This window comes from Girardinichthys multiradiatus, chromosome 19, assembly GCF_021462225.1.
Source record: "Girardinichthys multiradiatus isolate DD_20200921_A chromosome 19, DD_fGirMul_XY1, whole genome shotgun sequence".
Taxonomy (NCBI): domain Eukaryota; kingdom Metazoa; phylum Chordata; class Actinopteri; order Cyprinodontiformes; family Goodeidae; genus Girardinichthys; species Girardinichthys multiradiatus.
Window position 1 is genome coordinate 35175844 of NC_061811.1, and position 19241 is coordinate 35195084.

The 19241-nt window shown below is 41.2% G+C and overlaps 1 protein-coding gene across 12 annotated transcripts; it reads right to left on the minus strand.

Moving 5' to 3' along the window:
- Positions 1 to 590: 590 nt before the first annotated feature.
- jade1 (jade family PHD finger 1) lies at positions 591 to 16754 on the minus strand. 12 transcript variants are annotated; one of them, XM_047345747.1, is made up of 12 exons: positions 16588 to 16754; positions 14199 to 14281; positions 13818 to 13955; positions 13275 to 13342; positions 7879 to 8036; positions 7449 to 7633; positions 6244 to 6455; positions 5191 to 5358; positions 4933 to 5049; positions 3860 to 4381; positions 2724 to 2841; positions 591 to 2452 (listed from the first exon to the last, which is right to left on the minus strand). In XM_047345747.1, the coding sequence occupies exons 1-12, from the start codon at positions 16737 to 16739 to the stop codon at positions 1407 to 1409; spliced, it is 2967 nt and encodes a 988-aa protein (XP_047201703.1). In that variant the 5' UTR covers positions 16740 to 16754; the 3' UTR covers positions 591 to 1406. The 12 variants fall into 12 exon arrangements, with proteins under 12 accessions (XP_047201703.1, XP_047201710.1, XP_047201705.1 ...); XM_047345754.1 differs by having other exon boundaries at positions 14199 to 14330; positions 16588 to 16713; XM_047345749.1 differs by lacking the exon at positions 16588 to 16754 and adding an exon at positions 14802 to 15013.
- Positions 16755 to 19241: the final 2487 nt, after the last annotated feature.

Consider the following 19241-nt stretch of genomic DNA (forward strand, 5'->3'; position numbering starts at 1 on the left):
AAATCAGGAAGATAAGTCTGGTTCATCTTCTAGTACAATTCCCAGATGCCTAAAGGTGCCATGTTCATCTACTCAACGATACACAAGTATAACCATTCAGGAAGGACAGGGGTTCTGTGCACCAGAGATGAATGTGTTTTGCTGCAAAATGTACGTATGAATAAGAGCGAGTGACCTTTTGAACATGCAGACTGAAGCTGTTGAGTCTTTTATCTACAGCGAAATGAGCTCTGAAGCCAACTCAGGGAGGAAGAACTCCCGAACATTCAGACTACCGTTACTAATTCACTCTGGGAAACAGGCTGATGTTGGGAGACGTGTTCAGTCAGGGGAATGGGCCGAACTTCCATCAAACTACTGTGAGAAGCTTAAGGATGCTGAAAATGTCTGACCCATGTGTTTACATTTAAAAATGTTAACACATCATTAAAAGCTCATTATTGTGGCGTTTTGCAAACGGAAATATTGGAAAAATTCATTTATTGCCCAGCAATGATTCTTTTTTTCTTTTAAATGAGTGGACGTTTGTTGGTGAAAGAAATAACCCAGAGGATAATATCTTTGAACATTCATCAGTCATCATACACAGATTTGTCTTCAAAGTATTTTTATTTCTGTTCAAGACAAGCCTCCTCCCTCACAAAAACTCCTTTTGCATAACAGTAGTACAGCAGCGGCCGAGGGTAAAAAATGCTTCTGTCGTTATTTTTCAGTGTAAAAATATCTCTTCTCGTGCCTCCCACCTGTGCCATCCTCTCGTAGTGCAAACGCTTCAAATAAAAGTTAGGCACATGATGGATACGATCACAGTTCAATTACACTTGAGGGCTGATGACATGAAAAACATCATTCTTTGATTTCCTCTTTGGAGGTTCCCAGTTCATAGTGTGACGCCTGCAGCCTGGTGAGACTAAATAACAATAAAAGAGGCGGCTGGACTTCCTGGTTTTTTGCTGTGAAGATCTGATGATACTTGGTTAAAGAAACAGAGGACCTACAGTGTCCTACAGGCTGACAGGATCAGGATTATATGTTTGAGCTTGACCGGCTAAGTGCAACTGACTCGTAGTCGACTTTAATACTATATTAAACACAAATTACATTGCAAGCTTATGGTCCCAAGCAACGATCACAACATCTTCCTAGTTGATGCTTTTGCTTGTAAATATCAGAGCAAGCGATTTAAGTGGCAACTTGACACGTTTCTACCTACAAAAACCCAAGATAAACTAACTAGCTCAAAATAAATTCAAATATTTCCCGGTTTTACATTATGGTACAAATAAAAAATAAATATCAGCTCTGTTTTTTTCCATCTAGCCATTTTATGATTTCTAGAGAAAATAAAGGTACAAAGAGTGACCGTCATTCTTTTCTGATTACCACAGTGCAGCTTATTTTCCCCATCAGGAGGCCAGCACGCCTCGGCGGATAATGTCAGAGCCGTAGCGGCGCCCCAGAGAGGAGTCGCCCCTCAGCTCGTGGGAGTGGCACCGCTTGAGGCAGGGCTCCAGCTCACCTTCAGCTGCTTTCGAGTCAGGGCTGTAGCCCTCGGCCTCCGGTACCGTGCGGAGCCGCGTTCTGGGGTACGCTGGGCCTGGCGTGTTGGGGAGCGGTTTGAGCAGGGAGTTGCTTTGCTCCAGATCCTCCCGCTCCTGCTCCTTTAACGTGGTCCTCTTTGGGATTCGGAACCTCCCCCAGCCTTTCAGATGTCCGGACACAGATCCGTTAGGGGCGTGGGAACTGCTGTCCAAGGATTTTCTGAGCCAGCTGTTGGTTTTGGAGGAGTCTGAAACCATGCCCGCCTTAAACTTAGTGTTGGGAGTCACCTCCTGTGAAGTGCGGCTCCTCCTGGCCATCCCATCATCAAATAAATACTCGTCGGAGTCAGAGTTCCTGATGTCAACCAGCCTGATAGACACGGTTTTATCCAGATGTTTGGAGCTGAACTTGTTCTTCAGCTGGCAGGTGAAGCTCTCCGACACATCACTCCTCCTCTTCCTCCCTCGCTCCTCTTGCTCTGGGTCTTGTTTGTGGCTTGTCAGCACTTCATGTTCCGGTCCTGGAGCCTCTCTTCTGGGGCCCTTCCTGCTCTCAGGCTTGTGCAACTTGATGGAGGCCCGTTCCTGGATAACCTCGGGCTTCGGGTGCTTTATGACAGGCTTCTCCTCGCTGACCTCAGACTTCTGGACTTTGGCTTCTCCTGCAGCCTCTGTGGCCACAGCCTCTTTGATTCGGGAGGTTTTGTGATCCTTACTCTCCGGCAGGTTGCACTGATTGTCCTTCTTGAGAACATTTGGTGAGTCTGACGAGCTTTTCCTCCTTTCCCGCTTCAGCAAGCTTCGTTTGCTCTTTAGACTGGAGTTACTGCAGGAGGAGCCAGACTGGGTACCATGAGAGGATAAAGAACCCAGGGTCAACAGGTTCTCTAGGTCCTTTGCAGAGGGATCACCTGAAATACATAATGATGCAGATTCAGAGCAAAGGCAGGACATCAGAAAAACAATCAGGTCCTTCCAGCTTTTCATTAAGTGCTACAGGATCCTAGAAATGAGCCATTAGACAAGAGGAAAGGGAATAAAGTCTGGAATATCAAATATTTTTCCATACTTATCCAGACGTGGAAAATACTGAAATCAAATTCCACACATTTCCGCCCAGCTTAGGAATTCTGAGAGGACAACCGAGCTGACAAACAGATGTTTATCGATCTGTTGACTCACCGTTGAGCAGCTCGTGGTCAAGCAGTCGGACCTGGTGCTGGAAAATCTGTTCCTGGACTTTACACAACGAGCGCTTCAGCTTCTCTCTCCGGGTCACCATGTAGGTCAGGTTACGGACCTAAGGAGCAGTGAGTACGGTCAGACTAATACAATTAAAGGAAAAAGAAAGTACACCCTTTTTTAATTTTATGGTTTCATATATCAGGTCATTATAAAGCTTCTTTATTAAGTTTCAACAACACATAAGACTCCACACAGTCATTAATATTAAAATGACCAAAATCTGTGTGTAAAACTAAGATCCCATCATTCAGAACAGTTCAGCCCAAATTTGTTCATATCAGCAGATGTAACTTTAAACGATTATTTCACCAGCAGGCATCTTCTGACATACAAAAACCTAGTGAAGCTCTGTTATGTGAACAATATTAATATACTGATTATGGAGAACTTGCTTTATTTAAAGGAAATATATATCTTGTTTTTGAAATTTGATCCTCTTTTTAAGTTGTTTTATGATCCTTTGAGAGATGTCTTGCTTCAGAGCGTTCTTCCTCTCTTATGGAACATGCTGGATCTGGAGATTTCAGATTTCTATATTTACTGGGAACATACTGGAAACGGCAGCTTAAGGACAGGAATAATACCCACACTAATCAGTGATGTTAGAGACCATCTAAAAGGTCAACTCCAAATCAGTAATTATTTCACAGCAACATCTCCCTCGCTCTCAGACACACATGGTGTGACGTTGCCTCTGGTCCCAGTATAAATTATTGGCAGCAAAGCCAAAGGGGAATGTTTTAAAGGCTGTAGCTGATCTGAATGCTTCTTGTCTCACCCTGTAGAAAAAACATGGCTGGTTTTCTGTGCCTGGTCGTAATATTGTGCCTGGTCGTAATAAACACACCGAGCATAGAGCAGAGCAAAGTTCTATTGTTTAAATCTATAACACCGTAGAGATGTTTTTATTGGACTTTTCTCTAAAAGTCAACTCCTCTTGTTTTTCTGTCTTATAATTAACAAGGAAAACACGGGGTTCAAATGTTTATTTATGCTTCATTTTTGTGACTAACTCTGTCCCTGCTGCTGCTCGCTGCTTTGTGAGTCTTCATCAGCGGGAGGTGGAGACCTACCCTCTCCAGGTCCTGTCTAAGGTGGGTGAAGAGCTGCAGGCGGCGCAGCAGCACCTCCTGCTCATGGCGAGCCAGGCTCTCCTCTTCGTCTTTCTTCGGAGTGAGGAGCTGCTGGTTAAAGTTGGCTTTGCGTTTCAGCTTCCAGTACTGGTAGACGAAGTCGACTACCTCCGCTGGAAGCTTCAGGTTTTTGGCCACCTCCTCTACATCCACAAACTGGTAGAACTCTTCTTCCATCTCCTGCAGCTTCAGCTTGCGAAGGTTGACCCTCTTCTCCTGCTGGCGGCTGTTCAGCTCCTCCTGATCGCTGTCCACCCTCTCTTTCCGATCTCTCGCCTCCACCTTCTCCTCCTCGTCCCCCGAGTCGTGGTGGTTAGGTTCGGTACCTTGGATCCCAGAGTGTTTGGGGCAGTACGATTTGAACTTGACCTCGTCGTCCTCAGTAAGGATGGTGTTCATTTCCAGGTTGGCATGGAGAGCACAGGTCACATGGAAGGCAGTCCTGCAGTTTTTTGCAGAGCACTGGAGATCGAATTACAGCAGAACATATTCAGATAGACTGTAATGTCATAGATATTACACTCATTAAACAAGTAATTGACTGTATGAAAGCCATTTACTTATATACAGATATTTATATGTAACATTACATTGATTAGTCTGAAATATTTCAAGCCTTTATTTCCTGTCGTTTTGATGATTATGGCTTATAAGTAATAAACCCCAAAATTAGGATATTATGTCAGACCAATAAAAGATCAATTTCTCTGCACTAAGTACTTGGTTGGGGCTCCTTTTGCATGATGTGTTGCATCAATGCAGCATGGCATAGAGGCGATCAGCCTGAATTAACGATTTCTCAGTTAAACAATGAGGTGTGTCCTTATATCCGATGCAGTCTGCTGGGCTGTAAAATGGTTTCGATTGGTCCACCGTGAAAAGCAGGAACAGATGCCGTGTGATGCTGACAGCATAACAATCATTACGAGTCACTTTGATTCCTCAAACACAGTAAATGACTTCAACACACTGGCTTGTTTGCATTGTATTAAATAAAGTAGCAGCGGCCGTACCTGTATGCAGGCTCCTGTCTTCTCCTTACACAGACAGCAGATCAGAGCCCATCTATTGCTGGGAATGTGGGACACATTGGTGATCGGCTCCATCTTCTCTGGATTCCCAATGCTCACCTGGTGAACAGAATCACACACAGCACACGTGAGTACTACCAGGGCAAGTCTTTAGTAAATACTGGGATTAGTTGTGTAGTCCATATCAATAAAAAACAGAAAAACAATAGAATCAAATAGAAAGAATTGACAGATCTTCACCTCTGGGATCCACAAGGCACAGCTGACATGAACCCACTTGGTTCCACTTCTGGTTGGCTTCATGGCTCCGCCCTTCTTAGGACATAACTGGCACTTTGGGAGGATGCCAAGTGCACAGATCCTACACAGCCAGCTGCCTTTAGGGACTTTCTGGATGCCGTAACACGCCTGAGAAGAAACAAAACTCACAAATAAATCAAAATAAGGGTGAGATCTATTTATTTCATTGTCATGTTCACAAAAAACTGAAATAAAGTTCCCCAATGTGATAAAATAACATGAACAGTTTTATCACTGCATAAACCTTCTGTACAAAGGTCACATGTCAGAATTTGCTTTTGAGACAAAACAACAAAGAGGTCCAAATTTCTCAACAAAGAAAACATCAAAGAGCCTGTTAACAACAAAATGTTTGTGTTGGAAAATTATTCATTTGCTTTAATCATCGCAGGTTATAACTTCAAAGTTTAACATATCTACTTGGTAATCTTTTGTGACAGACCAACACAAAGTGCATAATTTTGAAGTGAGAAATTATGCACGGCTTTATAAACATTTTTACAACAACAAAAATCTAAAAAGCGGGGCGTGCATTTGTCCAACCACCTTAATAACAACAACAGCTACAGGTCTGTTGTGGTGTGTTTCCAGCAGTTTTACACCTCATTTCTCTTCTAAAACTTCTTGATTTTCTTCCCTCTCTTCTATAAAGGCTAGATCTGTGAAACTTATTGGTTGCACTGGATTTTATTTAGGAGTATCAGAGTGAAAGGGGCTGAATACAAATACACACTGCAGTTTTCAAGGTTTTTTTTGCAAAAAGATTTAAGAACTATTTTTTATTTCCATCTTCTACCAACAAAGCCCAACTTTGTGCTGGTCTGTCGCATACAACCTCATTAAATAAGCGGAGGTTCGAGGTGTTCAAGGGACAATATGTAAAAAAAAACTCAGGGGTATGAATACTTTTGCAAGGTTCTATCAATAAGTATCTCAATAAACCAATTTAAATGTTTTTTTTCTGTTTTCTGAGTTCATGCGTTAACCTCTGACCTGATGAACACAGATGTTACACTTATCGCAGAACACCATCTCATTGTTGTCCTCTCCATCTGGCGACTGACAAACGTCACACACCACGTCCTCGTCGTACTCGATGCCCAGCCCCTCCTCCGTCTCCATAGCGTGCGTCATGTTTTCGTGACAGCAGTGTTCAAACTCCTCCATAACTCGTTCCATTGTGTTCTCATCTAGCAGCGGCAGAGCTGCAAAGAACGACATGCGGCTGTTAATCGGGTTCTCCTGGTTATATTTTGGTTTTCGGGAGGTTGCAGAATGGTCTACAGAGCAGCCCAAACTATGGAAATGGTTTAGATTATCAACTTGCTCAATAAAGCCAGTGGATATCAGAAAAAACTATTCTGGATTCTGGATAATGCTTTGGATAACAAAGTTACCAGAGCAGCAGTCCTCAAACAACTCAACCTGACCATAATTTGTTTATTGGAAGTTATAGTTTCTCTTAGATGCAAATTCTACCAAAAACAGAAGAGGGGATTCTTATTAAACACTCCGAGACTTTATTTCAACTTCATTCTATAATCAAGTCTAACATCTAACCTCCAGGATTTTAAAAATACATACTTAACCATACTCAAAACCTTCCTGTTATCAATTAATGCCAGGAATTTAGCTATGATCAGATTTAAAAATGGAGCCTGTGAAAACCACGGAGGGACGGATTTAAGAAATGATCTGTGTTCTTTATACATTCCTTGTTGTCATCACCTGTTCTACGATAACCTTGGTTCTGTCCGTTCACAACACCCTGTAGAGGTGTTGAGTGTGTATACTTCAGTGTTGTTTTTTGTCAGTAATTCATCAGAAAACTTTGCCTGAAATGATAACGTCTGATACAGTAGATGGAGAAAAAACCCTGGGAAAAGCATCTCAACGGAGGAACCTAGTCTGACAGAACACCGGCACTGAGCTTTCTGTGAAGCTAATATTTAAACAGATAGCGTTAGCTTATGTCGGCCGGGGTGTCAACTGCTTCACTGTTGTAGATACAGGGGGTGTGGTCAGGTGAGCGGCTGCAGGGAGGGCCTGAGTGTCTCCGTTATTGCAGAGTTAATGGGTCAGCTTTTACACATGGATCTTTGGATCTTTTAATAATTCATTTTTCAAGCATCGATATTGAAATATCGACTATATCGATAACCCTACTACACAGTTATAACGTGTGATCTGTTGCTCACCCATCTGTGCAAATTCCTCGTTTATGATCTGCAGCCAAGCCACGTCTTCTTCGTTCAGGTCATAGCGGCACATCCCCTCTGCCAGTGTTCGGATGTCCACATAGCCCAGCGCCTCTGAGCCTGATGTCCGGATCAGCTTCTTAGGTCTGATGAACATGACCTCCTTTCCTTTTTCTGCTAATACCCTGTGCAACAAACAGCAGTTTATGTACCATCTTGCACCTACAGTCCTTCTGATGACACTGTCATTTCCCAAATGGAAAAATTTGTACACCCCCCCCCCCCCCCCCCCCCCCCCAAAAAAAAATCCTAAATGTAAAGAAAACATGTAAAACCCCAGAATTTAAAGGGTTTGTCTGAAAACAACACAGTTGATGAGGGATGGAGGAGTCGGGACGTGAACAGAGAATCCCCACTATGGGTTTCCTACCTGGTCATGGGCTGAGGAATGGACTGGGGGCTTACAGGGACCTGGACACCTTTCTCCCACTCCTGCCTCCATGGATCAGCCAGGACGTAGTAATCCTCAGGATTCAGTTGATACGAGTCGTGCAGTTTCATAGCTGTGATCAAGTCTGTCCTAAAAACCTAAAAACAGCAACAAGCTCCTGAGATCCAATCCTGATATGCATGAAAAGTTTTCGTCCAAGTACTCCGGTCTCCTATAGACTAAAACATGTATCTACCCATCAGTGTCTCTATAGTCGTCTTAAGCGTGAGTTAATGAGTTGATAAGTTATGTTTCCCTTTGGTATTCACTGCCACTCTGAATAAACTTGAAGCCTTAAAACTGCTAGAAACTAACTCTTAAGTGTTATTAATGAATTTTTGCCAAGCCATTTCATAAATATTTTTACCCACTCTTATTTTATATGGTTATTTTTTAGAACCTAGAAAGAAATACCGTGTTTTATGGATTAGCCAACCAGAATGCTGCGTTGGCAAAGAGCTACTGTCCTGCTTTAATTTCATTGGCTTTCTAGTCAGAGGGAATGCGCAGTGGCTTGCAGGGACCAAGTCTAGAGACTGTTCAGGAGATAACAGGAGAAATGGTTCCATTTGGGGGACCAAACATCTACTGTGGGTCTTAGATAGCGAGTCCTGGTGCATGGCCAACAAAAACAGCAGCACGTGAGGAAGATGCACTGTGGAGAGAACAAATATTTGATACACTGACGATTTTGCAGGTTTTCCCACTTGGAAGGCATGTAGAAGTCTTTAATTTTATCATAGGTTCTCTTCAACTGAGTGATGGAATCTAAAAATAAAAATCCAGAAAATCACATTGTGTGATTTTTAAGTAAGTAATTAGCATTTTATTGCATCACATAAGTATTTGATCACCTAACAACCAGTAAGAATCCCAGCTCTAACAGTCCTGTTAGTTCTTCTTTAAGAAGCCCTCCTGTTCTCCACTCATTACCTGTATTAACTGCACCTGTTTGAACTCATTACCTGTATTAACTGCACCTGTTTGAACTCGTTACCTGTATTAACTGCACCTGTTTGAACTCATTACCTGTATTAACTGCACCTGTTTGAACTCGTTACCTGTATTAACTGCACCTGTTTGAACTCATTACCTGTATTAACTGCACCTGTTTGAACTCATTACCTGCATTAACTGCACCTGTTTGAACTCATTACCTGTATTAACTGCACCTGTTTGAACTCATTACCTGTATTAACTGCACCTGTTTGAACTCGTTACCTGTATTAACTGCACCTGTTTGAACTCATTACCTGTATTAACTGCACCTGTTTGAACTCGTTACCTGTATTAACTGCACCTGTTTGAACTCGTTACCTGTATTAACTGCACCTGTTTGAACTCGTTACCTGTATTAACTGCACCTGTTTGAACTCGTTACCTGTATTAACTGCACCTGTTTGAACTCGTTACCTGTATTAACTGCACCTGTTTGAACTCGTTACCTGTATTAACTGCACCTGTTTGAACTCGTTACCTGTATTAACTGCACCTGTTTGAACTCGTTACCTGTATTAACTGCACCTGTTTGAACTCGTTACCTGTATTAACTGCACTTGTTTGAACTCGTTACCTGTATTAACTGCACCTGTTTGAACTCGTTACCTGTATTAACTGCACCTGTTTGAACTCGTTACCTGTATTAACTGCACCTGTTTGAACTCGTTACCTGTATTAACTGCACCTGTTTGAACTCATTACCTGCATTAACTGCACCTGTTTGAACTCGTTACCTGTATTAACTGCACCTGTTTGAACTCATTACCTGTATTAACTGCACCTGTTTGAACTCGTTACCTGTATTAACTGCACCTGTTTGAACTCATTACCTGCATTAACTGCACCTGTTTGAACTCGTTACCTGTATTAACTGCACCTGTTTGAACTCGTTACCTGCATTAACTGCACCTGTTTGAACTCATTACCTGTATTAACTGCACCTGTTTGAACTCGTTACCTGTATTAACTGCACCTGTTTGAACTCGTTACCTGTATTAACTGCACCTGTTTGAACTCGTTACCTGTATTAACTGCACCTGTTTGAACTCATTACCTGCATTAACTGCACCTGTTTGAACTCATTACCTGTATTAACTGCACCTGTTTGAACTCATTACCTGCATTAACTGCACCTGTTTGAACTCATTACCTGTATTAACTGCACCTGTTTGAACTCATTACCTGCATTAACTGCACCTGTTTGAACTCATTACCTGCATTAACTGCACCTGTTTGAACTCGTTACCTGTATTAACTGCACCTGTTTGAACTCGTTACCTGTATTAACTGCACCTGTTTGAACTCGTTACCTGTATTAACTGCACCTGTTTGAACTCGTTACCTGCATTAACTGCACCTGTTTGAACTCGTTACCTGTATTAACTGCACCTGTTTGAACTCGTTACCTGTATTAACTGCACCTGTTTGAACTCGTTACCTGTATTAACTGCACCTGTTTGAACTCGTTACCTGTATTAACTGCACCTGTTTGAACTCGTTACCTGTATTAACTGCACCTGTTTGAACTCGTTACCTGTATTAACTGCACCTGTTTGAACTCGTTACCTGTATTAACTGCACCTGTTTGAACTCGTTATCTGTATAAAAGACACCTGTTTGAACTCGTTACCTGTATTAACTGCACCTGTTTGAACTCGTTACCTGTATTAACTGCACCTGTTTGAACTCATTACCTGCATTAACTGCACCTGTTTGAACTCGTTACCTGTATTAACTGCACCTGTTTGAACTCGTTACCTGTATTAACTGCACCTGTTTGAACTCGTTACCTGTATTAACTGCACCTGTTTGAACTCGTTACCTGTATTAACTGCACCTGTTTGAACTCGTTACCTGTATTAACTGCACCTGTTTGAACTCGTTACCTGTATTAACTGCACCTGTTTGAACTCGTTACCTGTATTAACTGCACCTGTTTGAACTCGTTAACTGTATTAACTGCACCTGTTTGAACTCGTTACCTGTATTAACTGCACCTGTTTGAACTCGTTACCTGTATTAACTGCACCTGTTTGAACTCGTTACCTGTATTAACTGCACCTGTTTGAACTCGTTACCTGTATTAACTGCACCTGTTTGAACTCGTTACCTGTATTAACTGCACCTGTTTGAACTCGTTACCTGTATTAACTGCACCTATTTGAACTCATTACCTGTATTAACTACACCTGTTTGAACTCGTTATCTGTATAAAAGACACCTGTCCACATACTCAATCAAACAAACTCCAACCTCTCCACAATGGCCAAGACCAGAGAGCTGTGTGAGGACATCAGGGATAAAATAGTAGACCTGCATAAGGCTGGGATGGTCTACAGGAAAATAGCCAAGCAGCTTGGTGAGAAGACAACAGCTGTTGGAGCAATTCTAGGAAAATGGAAGAAGTTCAAGATGATGGTCAATCTCCCTCGGTCTGGGGATCCATGAAAGATCTCACCTCGTGGAGCATCAATGATCATGAAGGTGAGGGATCAACCCAGAACTACACGACAGAACCTAGTCAACGACCTGAAGAGAGCTGGGACCACAGTCTCAAAGAAGACCATCAGTAACACACTACGCCGCCATGGATTAAAATCCTGTAGCATACGCAAGGTCCTCCTGCTCATACCAGCGCATGTCCAGACCCGTCTGTTTTGCCATTGACCATCTGGATGATCCAGAGGAGGAATGGGAGAAGGTCATGTGGTCTGATGAGACAAAAATAGAGCTTTTCGGTCTAAACTCCACTCGCCATGTTTGGAGGAAGAGGAAGAATGAGTACAACCCCAAGAACACCATCCCTATCATGAAGCATGGAGGTGGAAACATTATTCTTGGGGATGCTTTTCCACAAAAGGGACAGGACGACTGCACCGTATTGAGGGGAGGATGGATGGGGCCATGAATCAGGAGATCTTAGCCAACAATCTCCTTCCCTCAGTAAGGGTATTAAAGATGGGTCATGGCTGGGTCTTCCAGCATGACAACGACCCAAAGTACACAGCCAGGTCAACTAAGGAGTGGCTCCATAAGAAGCATCTCAAGGTCCTGGAGTGGCCTAGCCAGTCTCCAGACCTGAACCCAATCGAAAATCTTTGGATCGAGCTGAAAGTCCGTATTGCTCAGCGACAGCCCCGTAACCTGAAGGATCTAGAAAAGATCTGTATGGAGGAGTGGTCCAAAATCCCTGCTGCAGTGTCTGCAAACCTCATCAACGACTACAGGAATCGGCTGATATCTGGAATTGCAAACAAAGGTTTCTGTACCAAATATTAAGTTTGGTTTTTCTGATGCATCAAATACTTCTGTCATGCAATAAAATACTAATTAATTACTTAATAATCACACAATGTGATTTTCTGGATTTTTGTTTTAGATTCCATCACTCACAGTTGAAAAGAACTTATGATATAAATTAAAGACTTCTACATGCTTTGCAAGCAGGAAAAACTGCAAAATCAGCATTGTATCAAATACTTGTTCTCCCCACTGTATTTGTTTTTGCTAAATACTTCAGTTTAGCCACGCTAGATTCAAAGAATCTGAACAGCAATTTTCAAGCCTTAACACAAATTCTCATTAGGATTTAAGTCACGTGTTCATCTGTCATTCTAACAAATGAACATGTTTTGTTCTAAACCGCCCAAGTCCAGTCAACAAGAGCTACTATCCTGCAACATTTAGATCCATTTCTTCTACACCTAAATCATATGAATGGCTCCTTGTCAGGCCTTTGCAGAGCTGACATGCTGTGAGGGAATTGAACCATTTAACTCAGGTGTGTTGGAGCAGGGATGCATCTAAAAGTTGAAGGATAGTAGCTCTTGATGACCGGGTTAAGGCATCCCTAATCTAAACTGTTCCATTGTAGTTGCACATCTATGGTGAACCTCTGCCACCATCTGAAGTCTTCCGAAGTCTCTCACAGTTGTTTTTTTTTATTTTATCAGGAATGCTCTGGATTTATCTGACCAGCTTCCCATCCCGCATGATGCTTCCACAACCATTTGTCACTGTGGGGATGGTGTGTTCAATGTGATAAGCAGTGGAGGTGTTTTGCATGTAGGGCGACAATTTCAGTTTTGTTCTCCTCTGACAGAAGCAACCTTCTTCCCCATGCTTGCTGTGTTACCAACAAACAGGACTACAGCACTGGTTTTCTTTGGAAAGATTGTGCTGCAGGTCCTCCAGAGTTGGGCTTCAGGCACTTATGCATTACTTTCTGTTGGTCAGTCCCGTAGAAAATGCATTGGAATTTATAATTGCAATATGAAAAAGTCCCATTCATTTACAGGGAACAACGTGTCCTGTCATATAGTCAACAAAAGACTTACCTCAGAGGGTTTCTGCCCGCTTCCCCTCCGGTGCTGTGATGAATGCTGAGACCAGCAGGTTGAATTACCTGAAATATTGCAAGGATTTATTGGTTCTGTTTTTTCCAGTTTGAAAAGGTTCTGGATTTTCACCAGGACAGATCAAAGATATGGCTTAGCAAAGTGTCTATTTGAATAAACGAAACAATTCAACTGATACATCCATGTTCAATTTGATTTTAAAACTGGTGTCTAATTTCACTTCTTAATTATGAACTTAAAACAGATACGAGCAACGAAAACACTCAGATCAGTTACAAACTGTTTCATTAATGTTTTTTAATATTTCATTTTTACATGTTTAACTGTTACACAAAAAGCAAAGTTAAGATAAAGTGAAGTACCGTATTTTTTTATGTGATGACATCATGACAAAAAGGCAAAACATTTATAGTAAAGCAAATGTAATTCCCTAACACAACTAACACCGCAGATTAAAAAACACACAAAGTGTTTTTTTCAGCAATGATCCACTGAGGTCAGATTGGAGCTTGACTGCCTGACCTGCCAGGATGTCTTCAAAGGTCCAAACATGCCTCTTGTTTCTACTCTCTGTCCTGTCTCTCACACTGATGCTGTCCCTTTGCTTTGCTTTTACCCTTGTCCGTTTCTTGCCCTTCTTCCTCTCTTTTTGTTTACGTCCTGAAGACGAAGGACAGACTTACACTGACAGGAATATATAAGCCGGTAAAATGGATCCAAGATCAACAGTGTAACGGATGCTTGCTCAATTTCTGCAAGTTTAAGCTGGTTAAGAGTAAACCATTTCCACACAAAACAAAGCACGCACCAGCTGAGAATCCAACTTCCGACTGACAAAAGAGAAGACGGCAGAATTGTACTAGTTATGTTCAGGTGAATCAGCTGAGGCAACGTTTTGCTTACTTCCATTATCCGAGTCATCACTGCTGCTGGGGTGTCTGCTTCTCTTCATCATCTTCTGTCTGTGGAGCTCTGGCATCAGGACACTGCACAGAAAAACTCAGGATGTTAGGCTGCACAACGGAGCGATGAGAGCTACAAAAGAAACAGATCATATGAAAGTGTTATAAATGAAACTTTCAATATCTAACAAGAACACCTTAATTCAGTTGATGCTGTTGATTATTCAGAAAAACACAAAATATCTCAATTAAACGTGAAGGAACAAATACTAACGATGCATACGGAAGCAATAACACATTAATATTTGTACCCATTGATTGGTTACATAAACTAACCTCCACGTTTAGATTTCAATGGATAATAACTGAGATTAAGCAACATTGCAAGACATCAAAATGTCAACAACAGGATGCTTCCAGAAGCTCGTATAAACGAGTTTTTAGCAACTCTAGTGTCCTGCTCTCCAAATACAAACGCACCGTGGCGCATTGGTTCACTTTTACTTACTGAAGGCAGACATATAACATTGGGACGAGACTAATAGAAAGCCACCACTTAACATGTTTCCTTGGAGATTACACGGCGTCACGAATGTTTACACACCAAGGTAACTTTCCACGCGTTTCCCCGCGCGACATAAACATCACAGCGCCGCACTGGAATACGATCTAAGCGTTACAAACTGAGCAGAATCAGCATGAGCTCATATCCTCCGAAAAGGTGGAAAAATACCGGGGGTTGCCCTGGGAGGAAAGATGCTAACCCTAATTTAGCATGTTATGCTAGAACACTGAAGCTAGCCCCGGGTTGCGTGCCGCCCCCCTCGTCCTGCGTGCCGCCCCCCTCGTTCTGCACGCAGACAGCATAAACCGACGCTGAAGTTAGCCTCTGAATCGCAGACTCGGGTCTCTGGTCTCTTATCAAGCAAGCTGCGTTTAAAAACTCATAAATTACATTTGATTCGGTGCATTTTGAAATCTCAAATACTTGGAATGATCTAACAGTAACTAGATCAGTGTTTCCTCATTATATACTCTACAAGACACAATCTGTGAAATCTTAATTTAATTTGTGAAAACCCAAACAGAATTATTCTAAATAAAATACTATAAAATACAGCTTGGGATCTTTGAAATCTGTATTTAATATGCCAAATTTAAAAAAGGCCAATGTCATTGCTTGTTCGCTAGAGACATTAAAAGGGTTTAATAGATTAATAAATGCAGAATAGATAAAAATACAATTTTTCAGTCGTTATTTCAATTGGTAAGAATTCAAATGATGATTTTAAGGCCTCTTTAAATTTGAACCACCTTAAATTAGGTTACAATTATACAACCTTGAAAGGCGAAACTGGAGGAGAAGTGTTCTAAATTAATGACAGATTCTTACTGGCTGTGATCAGTTTTTTTATTTTTTATTTTATTTGTGAAAACAGAATATGTGTGATTACTATGAATCAAATGTAATCCAGGCTCGTTAAATGCAGCGGAATAATCTTTTATTCAAGCGCAGAACGTGAAGGTGCGAATCCGAAGCTAGCTTCAGTGCCGTGAGGGTGTCAAAGTAACTAGCAGCTACAAATACTAAACATCTGCGTTCTACTTCGTCCAACCTAATCTAACATGCAAAGAGAGCATTTGTAATAATTAATAATATTGTGAACCTCACTTTTACGCGAACCACAAGCTTTAAGCAGACAATAAATACTGTCGAATTGAGGCATGGTTGCCATTTCCCATAACGTTATGCAACCTCTGGGCCCACCCACACCCACAGCATCAAGTGGAAATCTCATTAGGCTTACTGTGCTTTGTTTCGTTTGCAAATCCAATCCGTATGCAAATAGTTTAATTATATCATTTTCGAAATGTGACGTACTAGAAACCGCTGTAAACTAGGAACGCTTTTAAGGGTAAAACCCAAACTTAGCCGATGCTAGGTATTAGCTACAGCAGCTAGCGTGTTAGCAGCAAGCTAACAAACGTCAGTTCCAGTGCAGTTAGCATTAGCCACTCTTGCTAGCATAGCTTCCACGGCGCCCCTCATAAAAAAACAGAAACAGTCTCATATCCGTCATAGGTTAGGGGTCAAACTTGGACACAAACATATTTCTCCAAAGTTAGCATCTGCTCATGAATTAGTTAAAAAAAGACTATGCCTTGTTTATTTGTGTGGTTAAACAGCGGGTTATAGTAAGGTGTGTTTATCAAAGATGAACTGGCTGAGGTTAATCTTTGGCGCCATTTTAAATGACGACGTCGCGTTTTCCTAGCGGACTGCTCGTGCGATCATAACAGAAATATAAACTCACCTAAATGCCCGATAAAAACATGGCTAACAAATGCATGCGGATTAATATAGTTTTAAAAAATAACTCGGTACATACAGAGCACGTCCGAGCGATGCAAGCCGGTTTTTGAGTTTGATGTGAAGCGCAGCTTTAGCCGTGAGTTCCGCTTGACCCGCATTCCACATACACAAACACAGAGCGACGGCGCCCGGGGAGGAGGTTACCAAGCACGGGCTGCAGGAGCGCATGTTCACCGCAGGATGGCAGCAGAACCACTCGCAGTAGTTATCCATCAGATTTGAGGATTTCAAGACCACAAACCCCTCAATTTTACCTACTGCTATATTAAGTGCTCAATGTAAGTGTACCGAAACTTAATTTCAGAATTAATATTTCGTCGGTGTGTATGACACTCCTTTCTGGTAGACCGCTGATCTATCCTTTTATGGCAAGCAGCCCAGTTAAAGGGACAGACCACAAATAAAACAATAAAAACCTTTAATGAACATAGTCCGGCGGTTTAAATTTCTGTATTCATTTCAAGATATATAACATTTTCTAATGCCTCGAAGGTAGTTGTTTTTGTTTCGTTTTGCTTTGTCTTAATTTACATGTGCACATTAGATGAATAGTAAGGTTGAATGGGGTGGGGTCCTAAGGGGTCCCCGCTCATAAACGTCGCCCACCAGCTACCACGGCATGAATTGCCACCATAAAATATCCTTTTTTTGTAGTTAAATATTTTGATACAATATTTTGATAATTAGTCATGGAAATACTATAATTCCATGTATAATTTCAACAAATTGTATAATATTTTCCACAATTTCCATTTATTTTGGTACTGGTGCACATTTGGGCCATTGAGTCTTGTGAAATATGATGTGTTGTGACCCCTGATCAAACCAAAATAACTAACTGAACTCTTGTTTGTAATATTTTTTATAAGTCACACAGCCACATTTGTAGAACTACATGAGTAGAAAATTAACTTTAAATGGCTTGCTATCAAAGTGGGTATGAAATATCTCATTTGCAGTCATGAATTGAAGCATGGTGAAGGTACCAAAAGGCAATGACTCAAAATGATCAATACCTCAATAAATAGAGGTTGACTATTTAAGGGCTCCTGGTGGTATCCTATTGATCAGGTGCCCTAAGCGGCAGCTTAGTTAGTTAATAGAATATTAGTTATGTTTCAAAGAAGGTTTAACCGGTGTAAAATATAAACTATTCAAACCTTACATTTATTTAAAAGAGTATATCATACAATGTTGAATTAAGTAATATTTTAAACTGAAAGACACATTTTGACAAAAAGCTGAAAAGTGAATAAAAACGATGGTGGCACAAACATGTAATTTTTCAACACCAGATAGATTTGTTCACCCTGGGTCAGTAATTTAAACAAATGTATTTAGATTTTTTAAATTTACTAAAAAGAAATGTCAAAGAACTACACCAAAAAATTCACTTTCAGTTTGTATTCAGTTCATTCAGTCTTATCCATTCTAACTCGAAACCAGTTTAATTTAATAGATTTACAGTTTATCATATTATTATTTTAAAAATTCCATATAATTTTTAAAGGGTTCTCCAGCCCCCTTTTAACATGAGCCTTGTCACTTCACTAGATGATGATGAGCAGACATGGTGGTGGGACAGACAACAGCTGGTCAAAGATGTCTAGAGGGGAGAGACTAACATTATAATAGACAATGAATGCCTATTCAGTTATTCTTTCTGATATGAGCCATATGGCTCACTACCCAGGGCAGCATGCCACTGGGTGCAGCAGAAGCACTTGTTGCACCCAGAACAACTAGCGTTTAATTGCCTACCCAGCCAGTGGTAAGTGGGCACCCCCCATGTTGTAGCTTTGATAGCTTATGAATAGGTATTTTGTTAGGAGCTTCTGATTCCGTTAAACTTAAGGGCAATTTCACTATTTTAAGGAATCTATGGTGGATTAATTTTAAATTCAATATGGTTAGACTGATGAAACCTGAACCGTATAATTCCACACTGAACAGTGATTCCTTAAAATTCATAACAATTGTCATAACTGTCACTGCAGTTCTTTGCTTCATCCACAAATGCAAGTGTAAACTCATAATCCCTCGATTTTTCCTCTTTCTGGACTGAGCTCATAGATGAGACAAAGTTTCTTAGATTTATAACTCTTTTTTAAAATCTCGAACGCTGAGAAGAATCATGCTGCTGTTAGCAGTTTGCCACGAGACATTTAGGAAACAGCAAACATTTGGAAGCATGTGTTCTGGATGACATGCAAAAGCTTTGTGTGGCAGAATACTAAAGTTGCACATCACCAGCACATGTGGCAGAACCCTGTGGTGGCAGCATCATGCTGTTGAAATGCGTTTCTTAAGCAGGCACAGGGGAAGCTGGTGAGAGGTAAAGGGAAGAGACTGGAGCCAGAGAGATGTTTGCTTTTTTCATGTTAAAATCTCAAACTTCGACATATTTTTGGGGGGTTTATGTGAGAGCCCAACATAAAGTGGTCCATAATTGTGATGTGGACCAGCCATGCTTTTTGAACCCATCTTTGTGTTGCAGTCTAGTGCTAGTTGGGTATGGAGTTACCAGTAGTACGGTTTATAATTTTAGTATTTGGTTTGACAGGGAAGTGATTGGGCATGACGTTGCCACTGTTCTGGAATGTATGCATCTCTCCTTTAATCATTTTTGGAACAACACAGAGGTAAGACATTATGTCTCTACCATCTAGA

What these genes read in the sequence shown, in the direction of transcription:
- jade1 (XM_047345747.1), bottom strand. Translation starts at nt 16,739, where the DNA reads ATGCGCTCCTGCAGCCCGTGCTTGGTAACCTCCTCCCCGGGCGCCGTC. An exon ending in GCGGGCAGAAACCCTCTGAG is followed by an intron (nt 8,037 to 13,274) that starts GTAAGTCTTTTG and finishes TGCTGTTTTTAG; the next exon opens with GTTTTTAGGACAGACTTGAT. An exon ending in GTGCCTTGTGGATCCCAGAG is followed by an intron (nt 5,050 to 5,190) that starts GTGAAGATCTGT and finishes TCTGTTCACCAG; the next exon opens with GTGAGCATTGGGAATCCAGA.